Source organism: Liolophura sinensis, chromosome 6, assembly GCF_032854445.1.
Source record: "Liolophura sinensis isolate JHLJ2023 chromosome 6, CUHK_Ljap_v2, whole genome shotgun sequence".
Classification (NCBI taxonomy): Eukaryota; Metazoa; Mollusca; class Polyplacophora; order Chitonida; family Chitonidae; genus Liolophura; species Liolophura sinensis.
The window spans coordinates 49,370,946-49,395,547 of record NC_088300.1 but is presented as its reverse complement, the minus strand read 5'-3'; the positions used below and the strand labels follow the sequence as shown (position 1 = coordinate 49,395,547).

Genomic DNA, 24,602 nt, shown 5'->3' with positions numbered 1-24,602 from the left:
GCGTGGTTGTTCAAAATGTCATTTGGCAGTGTGGATGGAGACATTTGCATAGAATGGCTTTGTTTGTAAATAATAATAGTAGAAATGTGCAGATTCATTGTCGAGAAAGACTGTTGATCGTTTCATGTGTAGTCTATTTTGACTGACGAACTGACAGTCGTTGTCAATCGCAAAGTTGTTGCTCTTGTCATCTGGTCTGCCTGACAGTCTGAGTCAGTTTTTTTATATATTACTGTGTGAGTCCTATTTTTTTCTTTTTTCTTTCTTAACGACTTTCTTAAGCTGTATTTGTCATGAAGTGAAACCATGCTCTCACAATGTAATTTATCAAATTAGGCAAGTGGAATGACAACAGTACAATAAAGCCTGTATATTTTATAAGCCATGTTCAAACGATGCAATTTGTCAAATGCTGCATAAAATAGCACGTCCTATTTTCATTCCACTGGTTGCTTTTGATGAGTCAACTGGACAGTCGAACCATGTGAACGCAGCTTTTCATAGACAAATGGTTGTAAGTGAAGTCACATATAGCGACTTATCTTACACTTGTTAATATTACATAATTCCCTACTGTGAGGAAGTGCGTTTATGGATCGTAGGCCTGTCCATTTTGGGATGGATAAAAAGAAATTCATTTAAATTAACCTAGATTAAAATGAACCCTTGTGTTAATGCAGAACAGCATACAGCTTTAGCACACTTTCTTGTACCTGGAAATTGATAACTGGTAATAAGGGCAAGATACAAATCATTGTATCATTTTACTCATAAACAGTGGTATTCTAATTTAATGTTTATCGGTTCTTATTTTCCAGTGTGATAAATTAAATGAACCCAATCAGTATGTGGTTTGAAATCAAAGTTACCTATAACCTGACAGCAGATAATCTCAATTTCATGTGATGTGCATAATCTAGGTAGAAGGTGGCCTAACTAAATCCAGTCAGTCTATGAGGCAGTTTCTAATGCTGATTAATATGTTAATTATTCAACAGCCTACCACCTACCAATTAAGTTTTTAAACAAGTTATGTAGCAGATTTCATAATTTTCGGTGTTTAATTGTGTTCTAACCACATAGTCATTTGCATCACTCTGACTGCAGCAGATTGTGTCGACCATGAATAGTGATGTCATGTGATCAGTTTCATAGCTCACTGACTTGGCTCCAGCTATCAGTTAATCAAGTACTTGGTGAAGTTTCGGAATTTCTCTGGGTATAACATGACTTCTTCCTGGGATAACATGGCTTCTTTCTGGGTTTAACATGGCTTCTTCCTGGGTTTACATGGCTTCTTCTCGGGTTTAACATAGCTTCTTCCTGGGTCTAACATGGCTTCTTCCCTAAGTTTAAGATAGCTTCCTCCTGAGTTTTACATGGCTTCGTTCTGGGTTTAACATGGCGTCCTTCTGGGTTTAACATGGCTTCCTTCTGGGTTTAACATGGCTTCTTCCTGGGTTTTACATGGCTTCCTCCTAGGTTTTACATGGCTTCTTCCTGGGTTTTACATAGCTTCTTCCTGGGTTTTACATGTCTTCCTCCTAGGTTTTACATGGCTTCTTCCTGGGTTTTACGTGGCTTCCTCCTGGGTTTTACATGGCTTCCTTCTGGGTTTAACATGGCTTCTTCTTGGGTTTTACATGGCTTCCTCCTGGGTTTTACTTGGCTTCCTCCTGGGTTTTACGTGGCTTCGTCCTAGGTTTTACATGGCTTCTTCCTAGGTTTTACATGGCTTCTTCCTGGGTTTTACATGGCTTCCTCCAGTGATAAACCTGATAACCTTCATATAAGCCAGTCAAATTTTCTCTGGTACCCAGTACAAATTTGAACCCCTGTTAAGTATGTGCCATCCATGAATTTATATTTATTCGTTTCAGATAGTTTGTAAATTAATACTGAAGATGTTGGTGCCTATCTTCACCTTAAAACTCAATCACAAGATTAACCCTCGCATGGTTTCACTGGGGAAGTATGATGGGGTACATCCAGCATTGACATGTGCTACAGCTGCTGGAAAGGTTTGTAGCACCACAAACTGCCCTATAATACTGCCTCAAGTTATGTGTTTTGCATTATACTTTACTTGTCACCATTGATGCAGTCACTATGTGGAAAAATAAGTTCTGTTACATGTACCATAAACCCGTCTCGGAGGGGGAAAGTCACAAGTCTTCGCAATATGAAACTGACCGTTTAATATTGTTTGTTCGAAAGCACACTCGGGTACAGCTTTATGTTAGAGAATTTCTTATATGTATATAATAGTAATACTAATATAATAACATGAAATATTTGGCAAAGTTTTTAGACTTGTTGGGGTCAAAATGCTGATCCAGACTGTCAAGTACTAATGTCTGTCAATAATTACACAGTTAAGTTTCTTCATTTGCCCTAAAAATTTGCTAATATTCATTTTAGATGCAAATTATGGCCACAAAATATTCAGTTTGATGCTGAAAGTTAAGTAGAGTATAATACATCCTACTGTTCATGATGAACTTAAAATATATTTTTAAGGTAAATATGTGTAGAACTCTCAGAGTGAGGTTAATTTATGAGAAACTTAATGATGGTATTTAGTTCAAATACAGTAAATTTAATTGTTTAAACTGTTATTTTGCAGGTTTTTATCCACAACCCTCACAACCGTGGCATTGTTGGAGGTCGTGTAGCATCAGGTGATGACACTAGTGACATCAGCCTGCTCAGTATTAATCAGCAGGTGTCTGCAGTGTCGGCAGGCCAGCTCAACCCTAACATCCCCAATGATATCCTGGTGGTGGGCACAAGTACTAACCTGCTGGCCTATGATGTCAACAACAACAGGGACCTCTTCTACAAGGAAGTAAGCAGTTCGCATAATGTCGTGTATTTATTTAGAATCTCTATAATGATGTTTTCTTTACCGAGGAGTGTACAGTTTGTCTGCATTAGCAGCTGGAAGGCCTGCTTGGTATGGAGCTCTGAACTTTTACAAAGTTATCGCCCCTGGTGTGACCATGTTTACTGGCTTTCATTGATTTTAGGTTTAGCTCTAATCATATTGTATGCAAACAGAACTAAAATGTATCCAAAAGTATAATACTGATTGTTGTAAAATCCAGTCTTTGAAACATAATCATATTAGTGAAATATTCTTTATTACAACATGAAACACTAAACAAATAAATAAATAAATAAATGTAGAACATGGCTCTTCTTCCCTGAATAAATAAGAAACCTAGATGATGTATAATAAGTAATTAGCATATTTTTCTTTCTTCTGATGACTACAGACTCCAGATGGATCCAATGCCATTGTGATGGGACAACTGGGAGGTCTGGAACTGCCACTGGCTGTTGTGGGAGGGAACTGCTCCTTACAGGGGTTTGATTATGAGGGAAATGACAGCTTCTGGACTGTGAGTAATCACAAATAATAAAGGCATCTCCCTTGGCGTGTTGGATGGTGAACTCTCTGTAAAGCTGTTATCTTATAATCAAATTTGTCTTTCAAATCAACTCATTGTTTACTTCAGTGTTGTGAAGTGTATCTAGCACCCTACAGATGAATCATTATTTTGTAACACCATTCATACTTCTGATTCTCTTTACTCATAAGGTTGGCACTGTTTTTGTTGTTGAATAATATTGTATATGGTGTAAAATATGAATTAGATTAGTGATATATTCAGGTTAAATGTGCCCATAAAAACTCAGAAGAGGGAGGGTGCATCACTTACCATCTCTCTCCCAGCTATAGAAACTTGTGTAACATGTTTGAAGAAAAAAACTTTTAGTAATGTTCAAAAAGGAAACCCCATTATGCTTGCCTTGCTTTAGGTAACTGGAGATAATGTGTGCTCATTGTCGATGATTGATTTCACATGTGATGGACAACAAGAGGTAAGTTTTCCTACAGTCTGCACACACAAAGACTGACCTCCTTCACAGGACAGTTCTCTCTAATTCCCTGGGTACATGAAATTGGTTGTGTCCACGTACTCAAAAGAGGAAAACGCTGGCTTGAGCTGTTATCCCCCAAAAATTGGACCATTAAAGTTGGCAACATTGCTTGAGACATGGTACATGTAGCTTGTATTACTAGTATACTTCAAAACATAATTGTGACTGTATGGCTGATTTCCTAACAAGCAGCAGGTCTTGTTACTTGTTAAGGTGTAAACCTTAAGTTATTTTTTCCATTAATAATTTATTTTGATCATGCTATTATTCACCACACCTAATTAAATATATTTAAAAAAACATATTGCTTGAATAAGACAATGTATAATGTGTTTCTGTTTTTGTCTCTGACAGCTGATTGTAGGTTCAGAGGATTATGATATACGTGTTTTCCGGGAGGATGAGATTATAGCTGAAATGACAGAAACAGAGGTAAGTCCATGCTCTTTGTTGACGGAGAGAATGGGAAGGAAGCAAATTTTTACTAGTGTAGCACAAATAAATGAATTGTGTGAATTTCTAGACACTCCAGGAAATGGGGTATAATAACCATACTATTATGGTGTGTTGCCTGTTGCTCAAAGCCTTTTTAGACTTTAGTCAAAATTTGAAATGTGATTTATTTGCTTTCCATTCTAAAGGATAACATTGTGAACTTGGAAGAAGTGTTGTGCATGTATTTGGACTCCATGCATTTTTATCTCATGTATAACTTCTGAGACTTAATTTTCATAATTTTCTGTGTTAAATTATATAGCTTATCATGAGGTTAAAAGTCTGAATTGTGGCAGTTGTCCCTAGATCCCCCAGAAATGTTCTAGGTTGTGCCTGGCTTCAAAGGGTCCTGTATGTAGAGGACTGTTTGTACTGATTGGTCAGATGACACTATATACATATAGTTACTTGGTAGGTTGTCATGTGTGGTGTCTTCATTGTGATGTTTCAGTGAGGCAGCGCTATAAATATTAATTAATGCTCCTTGAGTCTGGCCTGCAAGAAGAAGATACCAGATAATATTAGACCTGAACCAAACTGCTAAACAAACAAGAGAAGTTTTTGTTTATTTAAATAAGTGAGAAATATGATCAAAATGTGGTGATTTGTGTTATGCATCTGTAATTTTTGGATGTCATTTGCAGGCTATAACATCTCTGTGTCCAATGCTGGGAACAAAGTTTGGCTATTCTCTGGCGAATGGTACTGTTGGAGTGTATGACAAGACGGCCAGGTACTGGAGAATAAAGGTGAGATGCACAGTCTGTCACATGGTAAACCTATTTCAGTTCTCCAGCCTTTGTTCATGTCAAAACCATGATTGTTCTCACGTTTAGATATATTTCTCAGCATCTGTCAGCAAATTACACATTTAATTTACTGTGTAAACAGTTAAAACTCACATACTACTGCAAATACCTTACTTAACTTACCTACTTAATAATTGTGAATACTGAAACTACATATATTGTGAGTCTAAAACAGTACCAACTTTTTTCTGTTGTCAACGCAAAGTTGTTGTTTGTTTGTAGTCAAAGAACCAGGCGGTGATCATCCATGGGTTTGACCTGGACTCTGATGGTGTGCCTGAGCTCATCACAGGCTGGAGTAATGGCAAGGTCAGTGGATTCTCCTCTGTCCACTAAGTACAACATTACACATTCACATTACTCTATTTCAGCTAAAGTGTGGCAGGTGAAAATGCACTTTCAGAAGCCTTAAAATTATACTTTTGATGCCAACACTGATGCCAGCAAAAAGAAATAAATCAAACTCTGAAATGACCATATAAGGTGGATAAATTATTCCAAATCATGTAAACTGTGTTACTTGAAAAATGCTAAACTCTAGGTGAAATACAGTACGTAGGCCACAAAACACATTTACGTATGAAATAAACATGACCACTGGTACAAATTTTATAGTTGTACTGACATTGTCCTGACATTTGAACACTTCAGTAAATTTGTATGTGCTACAATTTTTTGGGGGCTTTGATTGCAGGTTGACGCTCGTAGTGACCGTACAGGAGAGGTTGTCTTCAAGGACAATTTTCCACATGCCATTGCAGGCATTGTTCAGGTCTGTTAGAAAAAAAAAAAGATATACTGCATAAATAACTCCACATATAAGTAAAAATATGACTATTCACAAATCATTATTGATACCAAGTTGCTCATCATGCAATGTCATGAACTTTAAGGCCGGTTTTTTAGAGGAAAGTTGTAATAAATGAGTTGCCGTCAGTAAATTTTCATTACATTTTCCAATCTTTGCGGACATTTTATCCTATTGTTTTTAGTAAATGCTTCTAGTCATTACTTTTGAAAATTTGATAACTGATTGACAACAATGTTCATTTCATTTAGGTACATGTATAAAACTGTGAAATGTTAATGAATACACTTTTGCTGCTTGGCGTAATACTGTATCAATATGTGTACTTGATCAGTTGCCAACTTTTTACTTGACTATCTCCTGCATTCTTAAAAATGTTGTGTGGATGTTTTGTGTGTTTTTTTTTCAGGGTGATTACCGAATGGACGGACAGGATCAACTGATTTGTTGTTCTGTGGAGGGAGAAGGTCAGTTTATCTAAGGTGTCTACACAAGAAAGTCTCAAAAGATCTTCTATCGACATTGTTCAAGTGATTAATGCTGTATGCTCTCATATTCACCGTCATGATCTTAGATTGTTGTACAGTGACTACTATAGATGGTGTTCTACTGTCATCATAATAGGAGTGATCCATACACAGTACATCGATTGCTTGAAAGAGATGATCTCAGAGTCATCGTAGGAGAAGGTTCTAATGTGATCAATGTTTTTTCATTCAAATAGAAAAAAAAAATTCTGCTTGTAAACTTTGGATCTTTATTGGTCTATTTTGTGAAAAGAATGAAATTAGAACGAATTGGTTTATCTGTACAAATTTAAACATTTGACAGTGTAATTCTCCCTGATCAGAATCAGTATTTATTATTCCTGCTATAGCCAGCATGTCCATACTGGTTGTATAAACAGGAAAGGTGTGTTTGTTACAGTTCGTGGTTACAATGCTGCCAGTCCTGACCTGAAAGGAAATCTGATGGATTCAAATCTGGAGCAGGATACGGTGAGAGAGCTCAGCCAGAGGAAGCAGGTATCTGTCACTTCTCACAGTCTCGCACTAACACAAAATGAAACACAGGTTCAAATCCCATGTCCGGCCATGCCAAAGTTTTGTCAGCCGCTCCCAGCATGGTGTCAGTATACTCGGGTGTACGTTCAGTGTCTTTGGCATGGTTAGAGAACATTATTACCTAGCAGGTATTGAGGCCAGCCTGCTACAAGAAGACATATGGATAATTAATGTCCTTACTGTCAGAATAGGGGCCTCTGTGGCCAAGGTGTACATAGCGCACAGTGACTCTGGAGCCTTTCACCAATATGATCGTATGTAGGAAGGTCCATCAGCAACCTGTAGATGGTCGTGGGTCCCCCCCCCCCCCCCAAAGGCTCTGTGTGCTTTGCTGGCAGCATAACACCATCCACTGTCATAAAAGTTATACTGTCTCTCCACAAGGTGGATAACAGTTAGCTGACCCCTTGACTCCTCACTCATCACCAAGAGGAACACAAGAACTCCAGAATACAGTTCCATGTTGTATTTATATATCCTAGTAGTTTCCAGATGCGTATACATACTGGTAAGCGCATGAAGGATGCTTGTAAGACACAATGCAAGTGAATAAATGAATACTTTCAGAGCATCAGTGTAGATGTGTTCACATTTGTATAACTCTGAAATCTGATTGTAGCTTAAGTTCTGTGCCAAGTTCTTATGCCAAGTTCTGTGTCCATTGTGGAAGTTACTCTTAATCAGTCAGCTGAAATACATCTGAAATAAATCCAGGGAGAGCTGGATTTGAACATGTGACCTCATTGATCAAAGGCTAGTCCTCTTGCAGGTGGTCCCATTGAATAACTGTGAAGGCTCTGCTGTTGTGAAATTTTGTGAAATAACAACCCTGAAAAGATTTGTCTTAAAGCGGGCATTCATGTGAAAAAACAAATTAAAAGGCAAAGAAATGAAATGTTACTTAACAGTTACTGCAGCAGAGTTGCAAACAGGCAAATAGTAAAGATGGTGGCTTGTTCTTCGCTACACCTATTTCATTATTAATATCAACAATTTTCTCATTTTTAGATGTTGATTCTGGAATTGAAAAACTACGAGGAAAACACCAAAGTTGCCCTCAGCTCTGGTGTGTCTGGGGCATCTATAAGCCCAGGTGTCTTGAAGTCCGACTCCTCAGCTGCTGGCCCTGGGAGTGTGGGGAAGAGCATGACCTCACTCACCAGTTTGGAGAAGGGGACAGGTTCAAACAGCGGAATGGGAGTCATTCCAGTGAGTCTTATTTTTATAGATCTTTGCGAGAGTACCATATGTTTATTTGCTTATAAAAAAACCGAATGGAAATGTATTAAATGAAATAATTAATAATAATTAGATGAAAGGCATGCTTTTCTTGTCAGTAGGGGTGACAAGTAAGTATTATAAATTATTTTGGTAGAAATAGTGCGTTTCCAATTTGAAATATATGTATTGCAAATCATTAGACCTTCATTTTGTTTGGGTTTTTTTTTGTGTTTTTTTTCAAGAAATATGAAACCTTGTGGAAAATTGTCAAATATAGTTTAACCATGAATACAGCAGAGGAAATCAGGGTTTAATTTTCATTGTGACCATGCTGAGTCAGTGGTTACTATCAAGTGACAATTTTCTGGGAAGGTAAACAAAAACTTCAGAATTTACTGTCCCATTTTTCAGGCAAATACTCAACTACAGACAAGTCTTAGTGTCAATGCTGGGGGAGAGAAGGAACAGGTTTGCATGCACATTTTTTGTCTCACATTATCCAGCTAAAGCTGCCTTCTGTGGTGTTTATCTGTTTAACAATATTCTATATACTTTAGCACTTGCAGTGACTCTTAAAGACAAAGAAATTACAAAAATGAAGTATATTTCAGATGAAAGACCATTTAAATCTGTCCAGGAAGATAGTTCGATTTATTTTTTTTAGAACTAAAATGCCTTGAAAACACCTGATTCTGTGGTGATTTGTTGGGACCTAGAGGATATCAGTGACATCACATCAATATTTTTGGTGTGAAATAGTTCGTTTCAAGGCGCATTTGGTGAATGCGTTCATTCTTCGGTATGTTTGTGCATTTTGATTGGTTAAATCTAGCAATCTATGTTTGTCAAGTGTCGAAAACCTGATGTGACGTCACTGGTTCCAATATATTCAGAGGAGGCCACCGTAGAATGCAAAGTTTCAAATGCAATTTACGAGGTCAAAAAAAAAGTAAAATGAACTTCTTTTGTAAACTGTGCTCATTGGACTTTAAACAGGCACATACTTCATGTTAGTGTTGTCTTTGCCTGTAAATAGACACAATTTGTAGCAATAAATGTAGTTTTTTTTCCCTCCTTTGCAGCCCCATGTTGAACTCACAATATCCACATCAAATGGTAAGGATTTTACCTTCTGCACTTACAGTTATTTTATTTATTAATTAAATTAGCAGTTGTTGTTTCCAGTGATTAAGGATGGCTTTATCATGATGATTAGAAACTGACCATAAATTTCGACAATTATTAGGTTGCATATTTTCACTGTTTATCATTGAGAGAGTTTTGTTGACCTTAAGTTATTCTGAGGTTTATTTGGAATTTAGGGTGTTATCATACATGACAGATGTAAGTTTCTTAACCAAAAGTAATATTTCATGACATATATTTGCCTTTAAAAATGCATACTTGGGTAAAATTTTTCATCATTTGCTTAAAGATGGAATTAAACATTTATATTCTGTAGTCTTGGATCTTTCTACTGCTGGTAGACAATCCGGTTTTATAAACTTTCAACTGACATGTTGAGTTGTGTTCCTCTCAATTTACAGACACAATCATACGAGCTGTCCTCATCTTTGCTGAGGGTATCTTTGAAGGGGAAAGCCATGTTATGTGAGTGTATGACTTCAGTGAATACTGATAATAAACTGTGGCTAGTAATAAACTCTGGGTTTACAAGTCTATTATGCCTTTTTTTTTCACGTTTGTTTTATCCACTGACTATTATGTAAATGATGGCAATGTACTGTCTGCAACTATTAACAAATTATACATTTCCCGCTGGATTTACTGTTATACATCTGGAGGTTGTCTGTAACCTGGTCAGAGGCAATGGTTTCTCCAGTCTCTTTGTTTCTTTCACAAATAAACCTGACATTTGTCTTAAAAGTAAAATATTCTTCTTGACATAAAACATAAATCACTTGTCAAGTGACTCAAATATTTTTACCCTAGTTGCAACAGTGAACTAAACTTGTCAATAATACTACATTTTTATATATTTTTTGCCTCAAAATTCCTACAAATATTCTTTTCCTTAATTCAGATTTGCAGTATGCAACTGTGTTCACGTGATCACATCAGTAGTAAATGAAAATCTACCTTAAAATTCGGATTATGTTAAAGTAAAAGAAAGCTAAAGTATAAAGTAAGTTCATCTCACAGACAACTTAACAATACGTGTAAATATACTGTTATTTATTTTTTAAGATTTTTGTGAAGAGACTTGAAGCTGTTTAACCTCTAAGGCAAGCTTTATGGACCATACTATCAGGGTTTAGGAACTCTGACGTCACAGCAAGCTTTTCCAACTTTAATCATGACACTGAATGTTGTAATAACTCTTTTAACCCATGATTAAAAGATTAGTGAAATAATGGTCTAAAAAATTCCTTCCTTCTGTCATAGTTCCTAAGTATTGTTAGTATGGCCCAAAAAGCCCACCATAGAATTGAAATATTTGAATGCCTTTCAACACTCTTGAAAAAATCTAAAAAAAAATACATGAAGGTATTTTTACTCATAGTTTTCAGTTGTCTGTAGGGAGAACCTTACTTCATGTTTTAGCTTTCTTTTACTTTAAAATAATGTTCCTGAATTTCAACGATTCACATATTATGCCAGTTTTAATGAGGATGTGGGAACTTGTGTTTTGAGCCATGTCGTTATATTATTTCAAATTTTATTCCATTTCAGTCATCCTAACATTAACTATGTGAGCAACAATCTTAAAGTAGCCATATTTCCTCCTAAAGACATCACTGTAGATCTGCACATCAAAGCCTTTGTGGGATATAAATCCAGGTAGGCACAGGGTAAAATCTGCACAAGCAGAGGGGCAATAGGGGAGTTATGGGGCGTAGTAATATCATTTGTATCTCTCTAATCTCCTCGCTGCTAGGTTTAATATTTATATTGTTGTCACAACATTGACACTTATGTGGATAGATGTAGAGATTACTTTAAGTTGATTATGTCAGAACAGCTTTATACACAGTTACTTCGGTTCTCCATGCTGTCATTGCCACAGTCCCTCTGCCTATTTGTAGTTTACAGTTTCTTATCTTTGAGCCTGCTCATGAGTTATCCACTTTCTCTGCCTATTAGTACAGTTTACAGTTCCTTACATTTGAGCTGACTTAGCAGTTACTCTCGGTTCTCCATGTATGCTCTCATTGTCACAATTCATCTGTCTGTCTTTACAGTTTACAGTTCCATGTGTTTGAGCTTACCCGTCAGTTACCTCGGTTCTCTATGTATGCCCTCACTGAACCTGTGAGCCCAGAGCCCAGCAGCAGTGTAGTGTTTCAGGTTCATGACAGAGTGCAGCGGGTAAGTGTTGGGTCAATTATTTTTGTATTTTTGCCATAACTGAAGATTATGTAGTGTATAAATAAAGTCTAGTACAACACCCACCATTTTACTTATAAATGCAATATTCTTATATAATACATTCCAAAAAATAATAAATAAATATATAAATGAACAGAATGTATAGCTTGGTATAATTTGAAACAAAACTACCTTTATTTCACTTCAGCTGGTTTTGTGGATCAATCAGATGTTTCTGTTACAAGAGGACCTGGTGTGTGAAGGATCTCTCTGTGTGACCTTCATGTCACTGAGGGGAACTGGGCCCCTGGTCATCAAGATGGAACCTTCAGGGCAGGTCAGATTTCATGCTGTTACTTTCAGTTTCATTTACTCTTTCTCTGTGTTTGTTGATCATGTGACTTCATGTAAAGCAGCCTCCTGGTTGTTGCACGTCATGCTGAATAAGATGTTTCACCTAAACTTTGGTATGTAAAATGCATTTTCTGAAGCTTATAAAGGCTTTTGTGATGCTAACACCTTTTCTGATAAGAAATTATTGAGACTTCCCAAAAAAACGTGAAAGTGGACATATAAGGTGTAAGATTCTATCAAAATTTAGCAAAACGTGTCGCTTGAGAAAGCTAAACTCGGATGAAATACCGTAGATTTACCACCTTTCCAAATCATAGTCAGCTTTTCACAAATTTTGACATCAAGATGATGTGTTACAATTGTTGCAATTAGGGGCATTTTTAGGGGGGGGAAGTTTTGCCATGATTGAGATCAGATTGCCATGCTGGTATGCTTGCCTTTCACTTTTAAGCTACTCAATTATTCAATCATTGTTATAGTAGATTGTTAATTTCCAGTTTTAAACAATCCATGAACTTAGTGAACATTTTTCCAATATTAGCCTACATTATTTAGTATACTTGAAATTTATTCATGTTTTTGTAGGTGTTTGGCTTACTTGAGCATCAAGGGATTAAAGCATGAAATTGATGAAATAAAAGTACCAAACTGATTGTTAGTCACTGTCTGTAAATTACATTTAAAAGTTTTTTAATGATTTTTTAATGTATTTATCCAAGTGACATTTCTCCATGACCAAAATAAACCCAGTAGCAAAGTTAACAGGATATATTTGTGTAAATGGTTAATGTTCCAGGTGACGATTCGTACTGATGACATGGACTTGGCAGGGGACATAATCCAGGCTCTGGCCGTCTTCCTGAACGTGGAGGATCTGCAGGTGACAGCTGACTTCCCCAAAGAGATGGAAGCTCTCAGGCAGATCCTGATCAGGGTAAGAATATACAGCTCTTCATTTTTCATCTTTTAAACAACTTCATAATGCGCTGAAATTTGTGTAGTCATTTCAAAGGTGCATCTATTCCTCGTGAGATACTAGCACAAGTTCATGTGAGGAATGTGCCAGTTTTGTGATTCTTTCAGTGTCACTTTCTTGCCAGTGTCATACATACAAAGTGTAATAATACTTACAGCGCAGCACAACAACAAAGCCATTGCTACATGTGAGTTCAAGTCCAGCTTATGTTGGCTTTCTGTTAGATCATTCGTGGGAAGGTCTGCTAGCAACCTACTGAACCCGGTTTCCTCCCACGGTAAAAGCGGACACTGTTGTATAAGTGAAATATTCACAGCACCAGTCAAAATCAAAATCCTTTTCCTCGTATTTTTCAAATGAGCAAACTGTACAAACAATCAGATTGATCAGACTCATTAAAAGCAAATCAAGAAAAACAACTGATTTTGGTTTGATGATGCATTGGGTGTATTTCAGCCCATAGTGTTGTTGAGCATTAATGTGTTGAAAACTTGACACTGTTGCACCTGCTTGTAGGTGGATGAGTTCCACAGTGTCCGTCAGAAACTGACCGCAGAGATGGCTGACCACTCAAACCTTATCCGCAGCATGGTTGTCAGGGCAGAAGACTCCAGACTGATGGGGGACATGTAAGTCTGACAGTGTATATGGAATAAGTGGTAACCCTAGTCCTATCAGTATATGAATCAGGGCAGAGGACCCCAGACTGATGGGGGACATGTAAGTCTGACAGTATATGCTGTATATGTGGTAACCTTAGTCCTATCAGCATATGAATCAGGGCAGAGGACTCCAGACTGATGACGGACATGTAAGTCTGACAGTATATGCTGTATATGTGGTAACCTTAGTCCTATCAGCATATGAATCAGGGCAGAGGACTCCAGACTGATGAGGGACATGTAAGTCTGACAGTATATGCTGTATATGTGGTAACCTTAGTCCTATCAGTATATGAATCAGGGCAGAGGACTCCAGACTGATGAGGGACATTTAAGTCTGACAGTATATGTGGGATATGTGGTAACCCTAGTCCTATCAGCATATGAATCAGGGCAGAGGACTCCAGACTGATGGGGGACATATAAGTCTGACAGTATATGTTGGATATGTGGTAACCCTAGTCCTATCAGCATATGAATCAGGGCAGAGGACTCCAGACTGATGAGGGACATATAAGTCTGACAGTATATGTGGGATATATGGTAATCCTAGTCCTATCAGCATATGAATCAGGGCAGAGGACTCCAGACTGATGAGGGACATATAAGTCTGACAGTATGTGTGGGATATGTGGTAACGCTAGTCCTATCAGCATATGAGGGCCTCCGTGGCTCAGTTGGTTAGCACGCTAGCGCAGCGTAATGACCCTGGAGCCGCTCACCAATGCGGTCACTGTGAGTTCAAGTCCAGCTCATGCTGGCTTCCTCTCCGGCCTTAAGTGGGAAGGTCTGCCAGCAACCTGGGGATGGTTGTGGGTTTTCTCCAGGCTCTGCCCGGTTTCCTCCCACCATAATGCTGGCCGCCATCATATAAGTGAAATATTCTTGAGTACGGCATAAAACATCAATCAAATAAATAAATAAATAACCTGTCAGCATATGAATAAGGGCAGAGGACTCCAGACTGATGAGGGACATATAAGTCTGACAGTATATGTGGGATATGTGGTAACCCTAGTCCTATCAGCATATGAGTCAGGGCAGAGGACTCCAGACTGATGAGGGACATATAAGTCTGACAGTATATGTGGGATATATGGTAATCCTAGTCCTATCAGCATATGAATCAGGGCAGAGGACTCCAGACTGATGAGGGACATATAAGTCTGACAGTATATGTGGGATATATGGTAACCCTAGTCCTATCAGCATATGAATCAGGGCAGAGGACTCCAGACTGATGGGGGACATGTAAGTCTGACAGTATATGTGGGATATGTGGTAACCCTAGTCCTATCAGCATATGAATCAGGGCAGAGGACTCCAGACTGATGAGGGACATATAAGTCTGACAGTATATGTGGGATATATGGTAATCCTAGTCCTATCAGCATATGAATCAGGGCAGAGGACTCCAGACTGATGAGGGACATATAAGTCTGACAGTATATGTGGGATATATGGTAATCCTAGTCCTATCAGCATATGAATCAGGGCAGAGGACTCCAGACTGATGAGGGACATATAAGTCTGACAGTATATGTGGGATATGTGGTAACCCTAGTCCTATCAGCATATGAATCAGGGCAGAGGACTCCAGACTGATGAGGGACATATAAGTCTGACAGTATATGTGGGATATGTGGTAACCCTAGTCCTATCAGCATATGAATCAGGGCAGAGGACTCCAGACTGATGAGGGACATATAAGTCTGACAGTATATGTGGGATATGTGGTAACCCTAGTCCTATGAGCATATGAATCAGGGCAGAGGACTCCAGACTGATGAGGGACATATAAGTCTGACAGTATATGTGGGATATATGGTAATCCTAGTCCTATGAGCATATGAATCAGGGCAGAGGACTCCAGACTGATGAGGGACATGTAAGTCTGACAGTGTATATGGGATATGTGGTAACCCTAGTCCTATCAGCATATGAGGGCCTCCGTGGCTCAGTTGGTTAGCACGCTAGCGCAGCGTAATGACCCTGGAGCCACTCACCAATGCGGTCACTGTGAGTTCAAGTCCAGCTCATGCTGGCTTCCTCTCCGGCCTTAAGTGGGAAGGTCTGCCAGCAACCTGGGGATGGTTGTGGGTTTTCTCCAGGCTCTGCCCGGTTTCCTCCCACCATAATGCTGGCCGCCATCATATAAGTGAAATATTCTTGAGTACGGCATAAAACATCAATCAAATAAATAAATAAATAACCTGTCAGCATATGAATAAGGGCAGAGGACTCCAGACTGATGAGGGACATATAAGTCTGACAGTGTATGTGGGATATGTGGTAACCCTAGTCCTATCAGCATATGAATCAGGGCAGAGGACTCCAGACTGATGGGGGACATATAAGTCTGACAGTATATGTGGGATATGTGGTAACCCTAGTCCTATCAGCATATGAATCAGGGCAGAGCACTCCAGACTGATGAGGGACATATAAGTCTGACAGTGTATATGTGATATGTGGTAACCCTAGTCCTATCAGCATATGAATCAGGGCAGAGGACTCCAGACTGATGAGGGACATGTAAGTCTGACAGTATATGTGGGATATGTGGTAACCCTAGTCCTATGAGCATATGAATCAGGGCAGAGGACTCCAGACTGATGACGGACATGTAAGTCTGACAGTATATGTGGGATATGTGGTAACCCTAGTCCTATCAGCATATGAATCAGGGCAGAGGACTCCAGACTGATGAGGGACATATAAGTCTGACAGTATATGTGGGATATGTGGTAACCCTAGTCCTATCAGCATATGAATCAGGGCAGAGGACTCCAGACTGATGAGGGACATATAAGTCTGACAGTATATGTGGGATATGTGGTAACCCTAGTCCTATCAGCATATGAATCAGGGCAGAGGACTCCAGACTGATGAGGGACATATAAGTCTGACAGTATGTGTGGGATATGTGGTAACGCTAGTCCTATCAGCATATGAATCAGGGCAGAGGACTCCAGACTGATGAGGGACATTTAAGTCTGACAGTATATGTGGGATATGTGGTAACCCTAGTCCTATCAGCATATGAATCAGGGCAGAGGACTCCAGACTGATGAGGGACATATAAGTCTGACAGTATATGTGGGATATGTGGTAATCCTAGTCCTATCAGCATATGAATCAGGGCAGAGGACTCCAGACTGATGAGGGACATATAAGTCTGACAGTATATGTGGGATATGTGGTAACGCTAGTCCTATCAGCATATGAATCAGGGCAGAGGACTCCAGACTGATGAGGGACATATAAGTCTGACAGTATATGTGGGATATGTGGTAACCCTAGTCCTATCAGCATATGAATCAGGGCAGAGGACTCCAGACTGATGAGGGACATGTAAGTCTGACAGTATATGTGGGATATGTGGTAACCCTAGTCCTATCAGCATATGAATCAGGGCAGAGGACTCCAGACTGATGGGGGACATGTAAGTCTGACAGTATATGTGGGATATGTGGTAACCCTAGTCCTATCAGCATATGAATCAGGGCAGAGGACTCCAGACTGATGGGGGACATGTAAGTCTGACAGTATATGTGGGATATGTGGTAACCCTAGTCCTATCAGCATATGAATCAGGGCAGAGGACTCCAGACTGATGAGGGACATATAAGTCTGACAGTATATGTGGGATATATGGTAATCCTAGTCCTATCAGCATATGAATCAGGGCAGAGGACTCCAGACTGATGAGGGACATATAAGTCTGACAGTATATGTGGGATATATGGTAATCCTAGTCCTATCAGCATATGAATCAGGGCAGAGGACTCCAGACTGATGAGGGACATATAAGTCTGACAGTATATGTTGGATATGTGGTAACCCTAGTCCTATCAGCATATGAATCAGGACAGAGGACTCCAGACTGATGAGGGACATGTAAGTCTGACAGTGTATATGGGATATGTGGTAACCCTAGTCCTATCAGCATATGAGGGCCTCCGTGGCTCAGTTGGTTAGCACGCTAGCGCAGCGTAATGACCCTGGAGCCACTCACCTATGCGGTCACTGTGAGTTCAAGTCCAGCTCATGCTGGCTTCCTCTCCGGCCTTAAGTGGGAAGGTCTGCCAGCAACCTGGGGATGGTTGTGGGTTTTCTCCAGGCTCTGCCCGGTTTCCTCCCACCATAATGCTGGCCGCCATCATATAAGTGAAATATTCTTGAGTACGTCATAAAACATCAATCAAATAAATAAATAAATAACCTGTCAGCATATGAATAAGGGCAGAGGACTCCAGACTGATGAGGGACATATAAGTCTGACAGTGTATGTGGGATATGTGGTAACCCTAGTCCTATCAGCATATGAATCAGGGCAGAGGACTCCAGACTGATGGGGGACATATAAGTCTGACAGTATATGTGGGATATGTGGTAACCCTAGTCCTATGAGCATATGAATCAGGGCAGAGCACTCCAGACTGATGAGGGACATATAAGTCTGACAGTGTATATGTGATATGTGGTAACCCTAGTCCTATCAGCATATGAATCAGGGCAGAGGACTCCAGACTGATGAGGGACATGTAAGTCTGACAGTATATGTGGGATATGTGGTAACCCTAGTCCTATGAGCATATGAATCAGGGCAGAGGACTCCAGACTGATGACGGACATGTAAGTCTGACAGTATATGTGGGATATGTGGTAACCCTAGTCCTATCAGCATATGAATCAGGGCAGAGGACTCCAGACTGATGAGGGACATATAAGTCTGACAGTATATGTGGGATATGTGGTAACCCTAGTCCTATCAGCATATGAATCAGGGCAGAGGACTCCAGACTGATGAGGGACATATAAGTCTGACAGTATATGTGGGATATGTGGTAACCCTAGTCCTATCAGCATATGAATCAGGGCAGAGGACTCCAGACTGATGAGGGACAGATAAGTCTGACAGTATGTGTGGGATATGTGGTAACGCTAGTCCTATCAGCATATGAATCAGAGCAGAGGACTCCAGACTGATGAGGAACATATAAGTCTGACAGTATATGTGGGATATGTGGTAACCCTAGTCCTATCAGCATATGAATCAGGGCAGAGGACTCCAGACTGATGAGGGACATATAAGTCTGACAGTATATGTGGGATATGTGGTAATCCTAGTCCTATCAGCATATGAATCAGGGCAGAGGACTCCAGACTGATGAGGGACATATAAGTCTGACAGTATATGTGGGATATGTGGTAACGCTAGTCCTATCAGCATATGAATCAGGGCAGAGGACTCCAGACTGATGAGGGACATATAAGTCTGACAGTATATGTGGGATATGTGGTAACCCTAGTCCTATCAGCATATGAATCAGGGCAGAGGACTCCAGACTGATGAGGGACATGTAAGTCTGACAGTATATGTTGGATATGTGGTAACCCTAGTCCTATGAGCATATGAATCAGGGCAGAGGACTCCAGACTGATGAGGGACATGTAAGTCTGACAGTATATGTGGGATATATGGTAACCCTAGTCCTATCAGCATATGAATCAGGGCAGAGGACTCCAGACTGATGAGGGACATGTAAGTCTGACAGTATATGTTGGATATGTGGTAACCCTAGTCCTATCAGCATATGAATCAGGGCAGAGGACTCCAGACTGATGGGGGACATGTAAGTCTGACAGTATATGTGGGATATATGGTAATCCTAGTCCTATCAGCATATGAATCAGGGCAGAGGACTCCAGACTGATGAGGGACATATAAGTCTGACAGTATATGTGGGATATGTGGTAACGCTAGTCCTATCAGCATATGAATCAGGGCAGAGGACTCCAGACTGATGAGGGACATATAAGTCTGACAGTATATGTGGGATATGTGGTAACCCTAGTCCTATCAGCATATGAATCAGGGCAGAGGACTCCAGACTGATGAGGGACATATAAGTCTGACAGTATATGTGGGATATATGGTAATCCTAGTCCTATCAGCATATGAATCAGGGCAGAGGACTCCAGACTGATGAGGGACATATAAGTCTGACAGTATATGTGGGATATGTGGTAACCCTAGTCCTATCAGCATATGAATCAGGGCAGAGGACTCCAGACTGATGAGGGACATATAAGTCTGACAGTATATGTTGGATATATGGTAATCCTAGTCCTATCAGCATATGAATCAGGGCAGAGGACTCCAGACTGATGAGGGACATATAAGTCTGACAGTATATGTGGGATATGTGGTAACCCTAGTCCTATCAGCATATGAATCAGGGCAGAGGACTCCAGACTGATGAGGGACATATAAGTCTGACAGTATATGTGGGATATATGGTAATCCTAGTCCTATCAGCATATGAATCAGGGCAGAGGACTCCAGACTGATGAGGGACATATAAGTCTGACAGTATATGTGGGATATATGGTAATCCTAGTCCTATCAGCATATGAATCAGGGCAGAGGACTCCAGACTGATGAGGGACATATAAGTCTGACAGTATATGTGGGATATGTGGTAACCCTAGTCCTATCAGCATATGAATCAGGGCAGAGGACTCCAGACTGATGAGGGACATATAAGTCTGACAGTATATGTGGGATATATGGTAATCCTAGTCCTATCAGCATATGAATCAGGGCAGAGGACTCCAGACTGATGAGGGACATGTAAGTCTGACAGTATATGTTGGATATGTGGTAACCCTAGTCCTATCAGCATATGAATCAAGGCAGAGGACTCCAGACTGATGGGGGACATGTGAGTCTGACAGTATACATGGGATATGTGGTAACCCTAGTCCTATCAGCATATGAATCGTTCAATCATGCTGTTAGTGTGAAATGTTGATGAAATATCCATGGCTTAATAGCTGTATCCTTTTGGACTCAATCCAGCAAATTCTGACTACATGTATGTTTTATTAGTTCTGTTCTAAATTGAACATTAATGAAAGTGACTTACAGTTTATTTGGGGGCACCTATATATGGGTGTCACAGATTGATGTATCTGTTAGTTGTTAATGGTACATGTAAGAGTCTCTGTGGGTTGTTACAGGCCTAACATGCGTGAGGCATACATGGAGCTGTATGACCATGATGTATGTATGAATCTCCGTGGGTTGTTACGAGTGCAACGTGCGTGAGGCGTACATGGAGCTGTATGACAACGATGTATGTATGTATGAGTCTGTGGGTTGTTACAGGCCTAACATGCGTGAGGCGTACATGAAGCTGTATGACAATGATGTATGAATGACTCTCCGTGGGTTGTTACGAGTGCAACGTGCGTGAGGCGTACATGAAGCTGTATGACAATGATGTATGTATGAGTCTGTGGGTTGTTACAGACATAACATGCGTGAGGCGTACGTGGAGCTGTAGGACAATGATGTATGTATGAGTCTGTGGGTTGTTACAGACATAACATGCGTAAGGCATACATGAAGCTGTATGACAATGAAGTATGAATGACTCTCCGTGGGTTGTTACGGGTGCAACGTGCGTGAGGCGTACATAAAGCTGTATGACAATGATGTATGTATGACTCTCCGTGGGTTGTAACGGGCGTAACGTGCGTGAGGCTTATGTGGAGCTGTATGACAATGATGTATGTATAAGTCTGTGGGTTGTTACAGACATAACATGCGTAAGGCGTACATGAAGCTGTATGACAATGATGTATGAATGACTCCATGGGTTGTTACGGGTGCAACGTGCGTGAGGCGTACATGAAGCTGTATGACAATGATGTATGTATGAGTCTGTGGGTTGTTACAGACATAACATGCGTGAGGCGTACGTGGAGCTGTAGGACAATGATGTATGTATGAGTCTGTGGGTTGTTACAGACATAACATGCGTAAGGCGTACATGAAGCTGTATGACAATGATGTATGAATGACTCCATGGGTTGTTACGGGTGCAACGTGCGTGAGGCGTACATGAAGCTGTATGACAATGATGTATGTATGAGTCTGTGGGTTGTTACAGACATAACATGCGTGAGGCGTACGTGGAGCTGTATGACAGTGATGTATGTGTGACTCTCCGTAGGTTGTTACGGGCGTAACGTGCGTGAGGCGTATGTGGAGCTGTATGACAATGATGTATGTATGAGTCTCTGTGGGTTGTTACAGGCTAAACATGTGTGGGGTGTACATGGAGCTGTATGACAATTTATCTGTTAGTTGATAATGTATGAGTGTGCATGGATTGTTTCAGGCGTAACATGCGTAAGGCATACATGGAGCTGTATGACCTGAATCGTGACCTGATCAATGGCTACACAATCCGCTCCAACAACCACCAGGAGCTACTCACTTGTCTCAAACAAGTCAACCAGATTATCCAGAAGGCCGGCAGACTCAGGGGTAAGAGGCATTCAAGTTTTTATTTCACATTGAACAAAGTACTGTTTTCATTGGACAGCAGCAGTCATATGAGGGACATGTTTATTCCCATATCCTGCAGCTGTTACCTACTCTTTGCCTAATATGAAGGTCACTGTCACGAGGTAACCGTGTATCTAATAATTTATGTTAAGATCAACAAATTAGATATAGATGAGGATAAAGGAAACTGATAGTTTTTGTTGGCTGCAATAAGGAGACAAAAACTTCCAATAGGGCAGTGAAATAACTACACTGCTTAAAGTGATGAAAAATTGACAGTGAGAAATCATGATAAATGAATGATAGACTTTGAGACAAAACTTGATTACCCTATTTCATCTTAAATTTGGGACACCTGGTCTGCTCATATTAGCCAATATATATGTAATTCTAGTAGGAATATTGAGTTTCCTTTTCTCACATGGCTAGACCATCTAATGAACAACATACCCATATCTTTACTTTTCCAAAAGGCTGGTAAAGAAATGTAACATTCTACTTTCAACACTACTAATATCTGTCCCAAATTTTAGAAGAATTAGGGTATGTAGACTAAAGACTGATTGCAGACTTTTTCCTCAAACTTCAGTAAAATGAATTTAACAGTGAAAGGAACCTCTCACCAATGCTTTCGCTGTGAGTTTTGCCTTTTTTGTTTTGTTTCAGTGGGAAAATACAAGACTCAAGTTGTAGCTGCTTGTAGGTCTGCCATAAAGTCCAACAACATCAACTCATTGTTCAAAATCATCAAAAGTGGATCTATGTAGAGAAGAAGGCTAGTCTCTGGTACCATTGACTTATGTAACTGAGAAAAGAACATTAAGAAGACATTTTCATGGCTAACGTATTTGCTAACCAGATCAGCCATGCTTTCATTGTATCTGTAAGTGAACTTAAGCACTTTGTAAACAGATTAGAATTTCTGAGATCAAGTTTCAATTTGAAGCACAAAATATAACTGTTATACATATGTATATACTGTAGGGGGGATACTAAAATGATGAGAATCTGTTTACGTATAGTTTCATTTAATGTCATCGATGGGCTGAATGTCAAGACTGTCTAACTTCAGCCACTAATGCTTAACCAGTGAGGTTGTCCATTTGAAATTAACTCATAAACGATACACCATGGCTCTACATGCATATATCAAGAGCATCTGTCAGGTATTAAGGCTCTGTCCAGTTTCCTCCAGCCACAAATGTGACTGTAAATGTCACCCTAGAAGTGAAACATGATGTAAAACACCAATTACATAGTAATTAATAATAATAATTTACTGTGTTTTATTCAAGCCACGTTATTTTGGTTATGGCATATAGAGAAAAACCAGTTTGTTTTCCACTGTTAAAAACCTCAATCACTCACTCACTCAATCCACTGTTAAGAGGATATGGTAAGTCCCATTTCCAAGAGAAACTAGACTCAATTTTTACATTACAGGTACCTTAATACAGAACAGAAATGACGCCATAGTTCAAAAAGATTTTTGATGTACAACACCATTTAATAGGTGTAATGAAACTTTGAAACTTTTCATCAGTTTCTATTTAGTTTGCCTGATGTGACATGAATATCCCTGTGATGTTAAATGAGACAGACAGTACAGTAGCTGACACAAATTTGCTGGATCCTCCAATACATAGATATTGATATTCCTCATATGTGTTCTGTATAATTCGGGCAAGCAGTCCAGGTTATCTTAGTCCATATTATTTTACCGTCCTTTGTAAACACAAAGGCATTGAAACTGGAGTTGTTCTTTAATATACAGGTCTGTCTGTTAGTGTATTGAACATATTTTTTTACTTTGGGAAAACCTCCACAATGAGATTCAAAAAGCATGAAAAGTCATGATATTTCATGTGTATTTTGTGGAAAACAGACCTGACTTTTGTGAAAACTTGAGTTAGATTAGGTGTTTGTCTAAGTAACAAGGCCACGCAAGGTACATATGTTATCAGGGGCCTCTGTGGCTGAGTCATTACAGAGCTACAGTACTTTAAGGGCCTCTCCAATGCAGTTGCTGTGAGTTCAACTCAGGCTGGCTTCCTTTCTGGTCGTGGGAAGATCTTCCAGCAATCTGTGGATGGTAGTGGGTTTTCTCTGTGCTCTGCCCAGTTTCCTCTCAACATAATGTTGCCATCATACAAACAACATATTTTTCAATACAGATCAAAACGCTGATCAGATACATAAATAAATATATATATTTTCAGCAAATTCTTCTATGTATTAAGTGAAGTTTACGTGCTGAAATATAATTGGATCACTTACCTTTGACATTATTCAATGTTTTAGTTCTCTTGGCACTCCTTGCTTGTACAGCTTGTATCCGTCCATTGCCCAATTTTCATTTTGTTTTTGGATGTAAAAAAAAATTGTCTGTGATATAAAGATGTGTCATATTGTGAAATTGTTGTGTTTTTGTTATTATTTAGCTGTTTATTATGTGATGACTTATTAATTTCTCATCAGGTATAGCACACTATGGTTTGCATGCTTGCAAAACTAGTGCCAAAGACACTTCAGTCAAGTCTTGTAATAAACGTAGTTCCTGTAATAAACGT

At 39.5% G+C, this 24,602-nt stretch overlaps 1 protein-coding gene across 1 annotated transcript; it reads left to right on the top strand.

The window, feature by feature from the left end:
* Positions 1-24,602, top strand: LOC135467676 (Bardet-Biedl syndrome 2 protein homolog). The gene is made up of 22 exons (XM_064745476.1): positions 1-236; positions 1,885-2,021; positions 2,627-2,848; positions 3,279-3,404; positions 3,826-3,888; positions 4,303-4,380; positions 5,088-5,192; positions 5,475-5,561; positions 5,947-6,024; positions 6,470-6,527; positions 6,988-7,085; positions 8,133-8,333; positions 8,757-8,813; positions 9,428-9,461; positions 9,893-9,956; positions 11,040-11,147; positions 11,549-11,675; positions 11,884-12,012; positions 12,826-12,963; positions 13,522-13,634; positions 21,863-22,011; positions 22,699-24,602. Exons 2-22 carry the CDS (start codon positions 1,905-1,907, stop codon positions 22,797-22,799), a joined length of 2,253 nt encoding a protein of 750 aa, XP_064601546.1. The 5' UTR covers positions 1-236; positions 1,885-1,904; the 3' UTR covers positions 22,800-24,602.

Coding starts and splice junctions, on each gene's coding strand:
- LOC135467676 (XM_064745476.1), top strand. CDS start 1,905: ATGTTGGTGCCTATCTTCACCTTAAAACTCAATCACAAGATTAACCCT. Junction 4,381..5,087: donor CTGAAATGACAGAAACAGAG/GTAAGTCCATGC, acceptor TGTCATTTGCAG/GCTATAACATCTCTGTGTCC. Junction 6,528..6,987: donor TTGTTCTGTGGAGGGAGAAG/GTCAGTTTATCT, acceptor TGTTTGTTACAG/TTCGTGGTTACAATGCTGCC.